Source organism: Tupaia chinensis, unplaced genomic scaffold (assembly GCF_000334495.1).
Source record: "Tupaia chinensis unplaced genomic scaffold, TupChi_1.0 Scaffold000355_1, whole genome shotgun sequence".
NCBI classification, from domain to species: domain Eukaryota; kingdom Metazoa; phylum Chordata; class Mammalia; order Scandentia; family Tupaiidae; genus Tupaia; species Tupaia belangeri.
The window spans coordinates 381,192-390,408 of NW_006159850.1; the positions used below are offsets into that span (position 1 = coordinate 381,192).

The 9,217-nt window shown below is 56.9% G+C and overlaps 1 protein-coding gene across 1 annotated transcript in view; it reads right to left on the minus strand.

Moving 5' to 3' along the window:
• Positions 1-7,226: 7,226 nt before the first annotated feature.
• SPG7 (SPG7 matrix AAA peptidase subunit, paraplegin) overlaps positions 7,227-9,217 on the minus strand; it is a gene marked incomplete at its 5' end in the record, with an annotated part of 48,596 nt that continues 46,605 nt past the window's right edge. The window contains 1 exon segment of the mRNA XM_014589354.1: positions 7,227-7,552. Coding sequence (XP_014444840.1) covers positions 7,379-7,552 — 174 coding nt within the window.

Sequence of the window (9,217 nt, forward strand, 5' to 3'; positions counted from 1 at the left end):
GCATGGCTGCCGACGGCCAGGGCGCGGGGGGGGCAGGGAGGGAGTCAGCGCCCGGGCCGGCCGCGCGCGCCCCGCGGATCTGCGTCCCGATCCCTCCATCCCTGGCCACCCGTCCGCGGCGACCACGAGGCCCTTCCACGGCTCGATGGCGGCGATGGACCCCGATAGCGCGCGGCAGCACCACGCTCACTCACCTCTGCGGGAGAACGGCCGAGCGGAAAGGAAGCGACACCGCAAAGCAAACTGGGATGGTTGTCGGCCCGGCCAATCAGAGGTGGCGGGGAGTCCTGACCAATCAGCACTGAAAGGAAGTGACGTCTCAGCGACGCTCCTCCCCACGCCGGGCCCGTAGTCATGGACGCCCGGGACACCGGGTGCGGCACGGAGCTGGTCCGTGCGCGCCGGCGACCGGCATGCTTGGTTCCGCCGGAGGAGCCGCCCGGGGCTTCCGGCCCTGCGCGGGGGGTAAGGCGCACAGTCGGCGCCACGCCAGGGCTGCGGGGGCTCGGCCTGGGCCCGGGAGTGGGCATGCGCGCTCATACCTGCCGTGTGCACGGCAGGAATTTCATGACACGTGAAACTTGGAGGCCCTCTCCGCCTCACTGAGACAGGCTTGCGTGTTAGAAAAATCGGGGTAAGGGGCGGCAGGGGGCGTGGTGGCTAACTGCCACAGGGTTGACCACGGTTCGAGTCCTGGACCTAGCGGCTTGCTTTCTTACTTACTTACTCTGACCAAATGAAAATAAGTTGAATAAAATAATTCTTAAAAAAAAAAAAAAATCAGGTTGTGCGACCAGCAGGTGGTGTGGCAAAGGCACTGGACACTTCCACATGGCCAGCCACGGTTCAAGTCCCAGACCTGGTGGCTCACTTTTCTCTGCTCAGATTTTTAAAAATTAAAAAAATGAATGCATAAATAAAATTAATTCTTTAAAAAGTCAGGTTGAGACTCAGAATTTACAACGTATTATCTGGGAAAGACGCGTAAGAGCACACGTAGCCTCACGACTGCACTTAGCAACGCGGGAGGGACCCGGCTCTCCCACTTGGTCCGAGTGTGCTCGACCACGGAGCAGGCACCGCCGGCCTGCTTGCCCGCAGTTGTTGGCGAGCACGGGCTGTACATGTGACGTTAACACGTAACGTTTGCTTTAGTCTGTCCTTTTCCAGAGACAGACCGTTAACTGTCAGCGGCCCAGAGTCAGGAGGGGGTCTAGGGACCAGCAGCTGACGTAATGGCTATGTCACTGGACTCCCATGTAGTCGACCACAGTTCGAGTCCTGGACCCGGTGGTTTAAACTCATGCCGGGCGTGCCCAAGATCCCGAGAGAAGAATGGAGAAGGGATTGCGGCGTGGCCATCCCCCTGGGGGGTGATTTCTCACTTTCTGTCTCTCTCTGCCTTTCTTGCAAAAGCACACACCCTATAGCAAAAACCTCTCCAAAAAAATAAAAAAAAAGGATGGGGGCTGAGCTGCCTGGGCCAGGCACCTGCACTCGCCTGGCCGCGCTGCTGCAGGGTGACCTGCGAAGGCCCAGCACGCGGGATCAGGGCCAGCGGGGCACCTCGGTACCACACCACGGCTTCCCTCCTGGGGGCCTGACTGGGAGCAGGGGCAGGACCTTCAGCAAGGTAGGGGCTGGGAAGTGAACGGTGCACCACAGAGCTGAGGTGAAACCCGCCCGGCTTCACAGTGGCTTTGTCCCCTGGGGCGGGTGCGAGCCGCACCCACTCCATTCTGAGTGTAACTGCAGCACAGCTACGGGAAAAGGTTTGTGGAGTAGACGCTTGCCCTGGCCTCCCCCTTCTCAGCCCCTTTCAGTGCTCCCACCAGGGACAGAGATAACTTTTGTGACCACCAACACCCCTGTCTCCATTACTGAATATTCTGGACAGACCGCTGACTCGGGTCAACTCTAACTGCCCTAACCCATTTCCACCTAAATTCCAGCTGCTTGCAATTCGAATGCTGCCCTGGGGGTGGTGATTAAGGACCTGGATCCCACGTGGGCAACTGTTTACGAGTCCTGGACTTGACAGCTTGAAGGACAGCAGGCCCATATGCACGCATGCCCGGAATCCGGAAAGAGGGACAGATGAAGAGGATTCTGTCGTGGCGACTCCCTGTGCGGGGGTGTGTGTGTGTGCTTTCTTTTTACACTTGCGTGTGCTCACTGCAGACAGTGAGAAAGCAGCCTCATGGGGGTAACCATGATGCACCCCTTCTCCATTCTGCTCTTGGGGTTTGGGCATGTGTGCACCTGTGCTCTGCGTGTTTTCAAGGCACTGGGTCCAGGATTCAAATCAAGCAGTTGGCCATGTGGGGTCCAGCCACCTTAACCACTATGCCACTGGTGGCTGAATGGGGGGGCGCTTTCTTCCTTTTTCTCTCTTTCCCACTCTGTTTGTGGTGAGTGCATACGCCCCCTGGAAAATTGAAAAGAAGATGCTGCCCTGGGACATGCAGCAGGGAAACAGGCTAGAAGTCCCAACTTAGACGGTGCCAAGAGTCGGGCCGGCAGGTGGCGTAGTGGTTAAGGGCGCTGGACCCCCGCATGGCAGACCATTGGCCACGTCACAGACCTGGAGGCTTGGTTTCTTACTTTCCCCTCTCTCGTACGCTGGCTCTGTTCCTCTCTGGTCAAATTAAAATAAATATATTTTTTAAAAATCTAGAAAAAAAAAAGAGGTGCTAAGAATCAAGATGGTCAGGCGGCAAAGCTGTGATTCGAAGCCCTCACTCGGCAGAAGTCGACCAAACTGCAGAATCCGGCCACACAGACACAGCCTTCCTTTGAAAAGTGTAAAAATCAGGGCAGAAAAAGCCACGATAAATTCTGCTGAAAACTGAGGCCGTAACTGCAGTAGTGGTTAAGGCGCTCTCACATGGCCGACTGGTTTGAGTCATGGACCGAGACTTGTTTTCTCGCTTGCTCTGTTTAGTGAATTAAAATAATAAATTAATTCTTTAAAAAGGGGGGGGCAGCAGATGATGTTGTGGTTAAAGTGCTGATCTCCCACATGGTTGACTGCGGTTCAAATCCCAGACCCAATAGCTTGAGACTCCCACCGGGTGCGTGTGCGTGTATACCCCAAATCCTGCGGAGAATGGAGGAACTGCCTGCCTGGGGGCGACTTCTCACCCTCTTTCTCTGTCTCTAACTCCAGCAAGCACAAGCTCCCTACAGAAAAAAAATCTCTCTTAAAAAAAAAGAAATTCGGGAACCAGCAGTTAACGTAATGGCTGTCGCTGGACTCCCACGTAGTGGACCATGGTTCGCGGCCCGGACCCGGTGGCTTAAAACTCACGCCGGGCGCGTGTGCGTGCGTGCCCAAGATCCCGAGAGGAGAATGGAGAAGGGATTGCGGCGTGACCATCCCCCCTGGGGGGTGATTTCTCGCTTTCTGTCTCTATGTCTCTGTCTGGTGAGCGCACGCGCCCTATAGTGGAAAAAAAAAAACTCTCAAAAAAAAAAATTCTGCTGAAACTAGTTCTTTAAAGAACCAAAAATAAAGTAGCAGTTCTCATACAGATTTGGCTGGTGGAAGGTTTCATTTTATAAAGAATTACTTATTTTGGGGCCGGCAGGTGGCATGGTGGTTAAAGGTTAAAGGTCCCACGTGGCCAACTGCAGTTCAAGTCCTGGACCTGGTGGCTTGCTTTTTCACTTTCTGCCTCTGATGAAACTGGGAAATAATAATAATAACTAATAAAGTTGAGTAAAATAATTCTTTTTAAAAAATTACTTATTTTGGGGCCGGCAGGTGGCATGGTGCTAAGGGTGCAGCACTCCCACACGGCTGACTGTAGTTCGAGTCCCAGACCGGCCGATGGGCTTCCTCCCTTTCCCTCTCTCTCTCACTTTCTCTTACTCTGTCCCTCTCTGGTCAAATTAAAATAAATACTAGGGGGCCAGCAGGTGGCGTGGTGGTTAAGTTGCTGGACACTCACACATGGATGATCACGGTTCACGTCCCGGACCTGGTGGCTTTCACATTCTCTCTGTGTCTGTCTCTGTCAGATTTGAATGAATGAATAAAATTAAGTAAATAATTCTTTTAAAAAATTAAAATTAGTAAATAAAGTAATTCTCTAAAGAATGACTTATTCAATTTTACTTATTATTACAATTATTTTAATTTGACCAGAGACAAAAAGGGACAGTGAGAAAGCAAGCTGCCAGGTCTGGGACTCAAACCGTGGTCAGCCATGTGGGAGTCCAGCACCTCAACTACCATGCCACCTGCTGGCCCACAAGGGTTTTTAAAGACTGTCAGCAGGGCAGCAGATGGCGTAGTGGTTATGCGGAGGGGCCCCACACAGGTGTGCGCGGCTGTGAGTCCCTGAGCCGGTGGCTTAAAAATCACACTGCCATGTCTGAGCGTGCCCGAGGTCCCGGGAGGAGAATGGAGGGACTGTGATGTGGTCATCCACCCTGGGGGTGATTTCTCACTTTCCCCGTTTCTGGTGAGTGCACGCTCCCCTGAGGCAAAACAAAAACAAAAACAAAAACTTCTTAAACAAAAAGGTCTTTAGCTTCCAGGCATAACTCCCCTTGAGAGCACCTGTCCTGTTTAGGTGTGCAGAGGTTACTGGAAAGGTCAGTTAATGCATCTGGTGCATCTCGGCCAAGAACCAGGGACCCCGGACAGACGGCCTGGATGGGAGGTGTGTGCTTGGCAGGGGCTTCTGGATTCCCCAAACGCACCTGCACTGCCCTCTTCTCGCCCTGCTCCTCACATCCTGCTGGTGCTGACCTCCCAAGGGTCATGGACTCTTCCGAAGGACTGTAAAGGCTAAGGTGCTACATTCCACGTGGCCGATTGCGTGGTTCAGGTCCCAGACCCGGTGGCCCGGGAATCATGCCAGGCACATGTGCGTAAGTGCCCAAAATCCTGAGAGGAGCGTGGAGGAGACGCCACCCCTCTGGGAAGCACACACTCTATGACAGAAAGAAAAACCCAAAACAGTAACGACTTGTCTTAAAGCTTCGAAACCCTTTCCAGACAATCTTAATTTTTTTTTTTTTTTTTTTTGGAGGGGAGAGGTTTTTGCTATAGGGTGCGTGCGCTCGCCAGAAAGAGACAGAGACAGAAAGCAAGAAATCACCCCCCAGGGGGGATGGCCATGCCGCAATCCCTTCTCCATTCTCCTCTCGGGATCTTGGGCACGCACACACATGCGCCTGGTGAGAATTTAAGCCATGGGGTCCAGGACTCGAACCGCGGTCGACTACGTGGGAGTCCAGCGACATAGCCGTTATGCCCACTGCTGGTCCCAATCTTAATGTTTTTATGGCCATCACAGAAGCAAAGAGAGTCTCCATTCTGACAGTGTCCGTCCCTGTGCACGGGCCGGCAAGTACAGGGAGGAGCAGCAGCTGTGAGCAAGGTCCCATCACGGGAGGGCGGCCGTCCAGCCTGTGCTTCGGAAACCCACGGTGTGCACAGAAGTTAGACCTGGGCCAAGCAGAAATTGCCGGCACGAGACGCTGTCGGTGAGAACGAGCACCGCTATGAGCTGGCCAGAGGTCTGGTGATGCACGTGGGTCAGAGTGGAGAACAAGCCGACGGTTTCAGAACTGAAGTTAACTCTTCTCCTTTAACTTCAACCATGCATCTCCTTCATGAGCCAGAAGATGCATGGTTGCCAGAGAGGGAGGGGAGGAAAGACCCCCCCACCCCCAGCGGGCACAGTCACTCTGCAACCCCTCCTCCCCCATTTCCCCAGTCAGGGTTCTGGGAACACATGTTTCCAAGCCTCTGGGGCTAGATTTAAACCACAGTTGGCTATGTGGGTTCCAGCTCCCTTAACCACTAGGCCATGGGACTGGCCCTCTTTTACTATTCTTAACCAAAATTTTTCCAAGTTTATGGTGTATTTTTCCTGAGAGAAAAAGAGAAAGCAACAGCACCCCCTAATGGGGTGGCCCCCAGCTGCAGCCGGCCCCAGAGCACAGGCAACCACGCGCTCAGCAAACAGGTCTCCAGATGCATTGGAAAGCTTCCCACCAGGCTGCCTCACGAGCACTGCGTTTCACGGCTGTGCCACTGTCTGGCCACACTCAGTAGTTGATGGCCTTGTGGGGCTTTGTGTGTTAAACGTACATTACCTACTTAAAGAACACGAGACGGCCTCATTCTCCTGCCCCGTCAGGCCTCACTGCCCTGGCTCTGCTGGCTGGGGTGGGTGCTCAGGCCTCAGGTTGGCTCCTCTGTGGTCCTAGGGGCCTCTCATGTTCCCCGGGGATGGCGCAGTGGCTGCAGAGGCCGTGTGCTACTGTTGAAGCCCCTTTGCCTCCGGGACCTTCCGGGAGTGTAAGGGCCAGTGCGGTCTCAGCGGGCCGAGGTGCCGCTCAGACCTGTGTGTGAGCACAAGTGCGGGCTGTGACAGATCTGGAGCCCCGAGGTGCACACGCTCACTGGCACGCTGGGGAGGCAGGCTCTGCTGTGCCGATGCCCTGTTCCGCTCTGCGGGCCCTGACTGTGCTGGCTCAGGGCACACGTGGTCACAGGTGCCAGACTCGGCTGGGTGTGCTCCACAGCAGAGGCGGCCGCTGGAAGGCAGGGAAAAGGCCTGTCAGGGCAGCCCCGAGGAGCACGCCTGGCCCGCTCTCCTGAGGCACCACACAAGAGACAGCAACCTGCCAGCGTGACCGTCACGAAGGCTCTTCGCACACCACACAGGGAGGGCATGCCGGGAGCACGTCACCCTCGACAGTGAGCTGAGCCCACTGTGGGCCTAATCTCTGTGCCTATGTGGTCGGGGCCCCAGGTTCCCACAGAGGGACTCGCCTGGCCACTCCAAGAATCGAATCACATCCGGACAGTGTCCTGTGAGCTGGCCCTGCCATCCACAGAACTGGTTAGTCAAGTGTCATGGCAATTCTCAACGCAGGAAAGGCCACGCATCGCCCATGCAGTGTGGACGTGGTCTCGACTCGCACCCGTCCACACAGCAGCTGGTGGTGGTAACTGAATCGACAGCCCAGTGAGGACGCGACAGCCAGCTCGCAGGACCCTTTCGCTGTGGGGCCGTTAACATTCTGGGGAGTTGCAGGGACTGGGACGGGCCACGCACAGGCTTCGGGCGTGAACAGGGGACCTGTCCAGTCTGAGTGTGCACGGCTCTCGTGGTGTCTACGGCCCTGGGGACTCAGGCACTGTCACACGGATGCTCGTAAGGAGGACTGGTACCCTCCCCTTCCCCAGGAGAGAGCAAAGGTCAGTTCTCTCTGCCAAGAGATTTACTAGCCATGCACAGGGAGGTCGATGAGCCATCTCTGGGGCCATGGCATAGACCACCAAGGGCTCACAGCTCAAGTGAGAAGATGCGGGACCGAGGGAGGCCGGCTGCGTGGGCCGGGATGGCTGCCCTCAGAGCGGGGGCTGCCGCGCTGCCTCTTCTTCCCCAGAGTCCTGTTTCTCCCTTTCGGCATCGATCCATCGCTGAGGGGCGATCATCTTCTTAGGTCCGTGGGGCGGCGGGCCAATGAGGGCCTCGATGTCCTCGTAGTTTATGGCTTCCTTTTCCAGAAGGGCGGCTGCCAGCTGGGGAGCAGACACAGCAGTGTGAGCCGCAGGGCAGGCACAGGCGGGTCCTGGTGAGCAGGGCACCTGAGCCGGGGCGTGTCCCACAGGGTCGCTGCGTGGCAGGGACAGCCTCAGGGACGCGTACCCAGGGAGCAGGGCTCGAGCGCGGCGACCTCCCCGCTGCCAGGCCTCTCACCAGCACCTGCATCCCTCCTGCCTCTGCTTAATTCTGGGGACCTGTGTGCTTCGCCCAGGTGTGGGGAGACACGCACGACCTCCCAGCTGGCACTGGACGTGGTGGTGACGGCTGGGGCTTCCCACCCCAGGGCAGTTCCCTCCACTCCAGAGCTGGCCCCACCTTAGTCGCGGCCCAGCCCGGACTGCAGAAGAGGCTGCGTCTTGTCCATTCCTGGTTCCTGTCGAGGCGGGAGCTCGACACCCTAACAGCGCTGAGGCAGCCGCGTGACGCCAGGGCTCACCTCAGACAAGAGCCAGGACACCTGCCCGGTCACACGAGCCCTGGCCCAGGGCCGGCTCACCCCCGCGGTGCAGCTGTGCACGGTGAGGTGTGTTGGCAGGGCGGGACCTGTCCCAGCGGCTGCCTCGCTGTGAGGACGACCACGGCGGCCCCACCTTGCTCTGGGCAGGACTCGGCAGAGCCTAGGGATGCGACAGTGACTCTGCCTCGGCTGACCCCAGGGCCCCAGCCCAGCCTCACTGTGAAGGCATCAGGCAGCCCTGACTGAGGGATGCACACAAAACACCAGGCCAGTTCTTCCGAGCTGCCAAGGCTGGGGCGCTGGACTCCCACATGGCAGACTGCGGTTCGAGACCTGAACCTGGAGCCTGCTTTCTCTTTCTCTCTCCCTCTCTCTGTCTCTCTTCCTCTCTTTCTGTCTCTCTCTCGTCAAATTGAATAATAATAAAAAATAAAATAAAATAAATAACTTAAAGGGGAAAAAAACACCTGCCAAGGTTGGGGCCAACAGGTGGCATGGTGGTTGAGGCGTCGCGCTCCCACATGGTTGCCCACGGGTTGAGCCTGACCCAGCGGTTTAGGAATCACACTGGGCACGTGGGGAGTGGGCGTGCGTGCCCGAAATCCCAGGAGGAGGATGGAGAAGTGCTGCAGAGTGGCCGTCTCCCTGGGGGTGATTTCTTACTCTCCCTCTCCCTGTCCCCAGCAAGTGCACGCACCCCACAGAGAAAACCTGAAAACCGAAACAGAACCACCGGAGTCATCACAACCAAGCAAAGGCTGGGCCCACCACAGCCAGGGGTCTGAGACGATGACCACGCACGCCCTACGGCAACACTTTCTGCAAAAACAAGACGTGATGAAAAACGTCATTTTCAAAAATGGCAAAAATGCCATGACGACACGTCACGTCCTGTCCAGACAGGGCCGGGCAGTGAGAGGGCACTGGAGGGGAGGGGTGTGAGAGAGGTGCGGCCTCAGCTGACGGGCTGGTGGTGTCTGGGTAGGAGACCTGGGTCCCACGGGCTGACGCTGCGCACGCACCTGTGCACCCAAAGTCTGGAAACGTGGGGAGTGCGGAGGGGCTAGAGCGCACCATTCCCCACGGGGGTGCTCTCTTCTCTCTCTCTCCGGCCGGTCTCCGGAGAGTGCCCGTGCACTCAGGCGAATGGGCGCCCTGACGCCACAGCAGCGGCTGGGCCCGC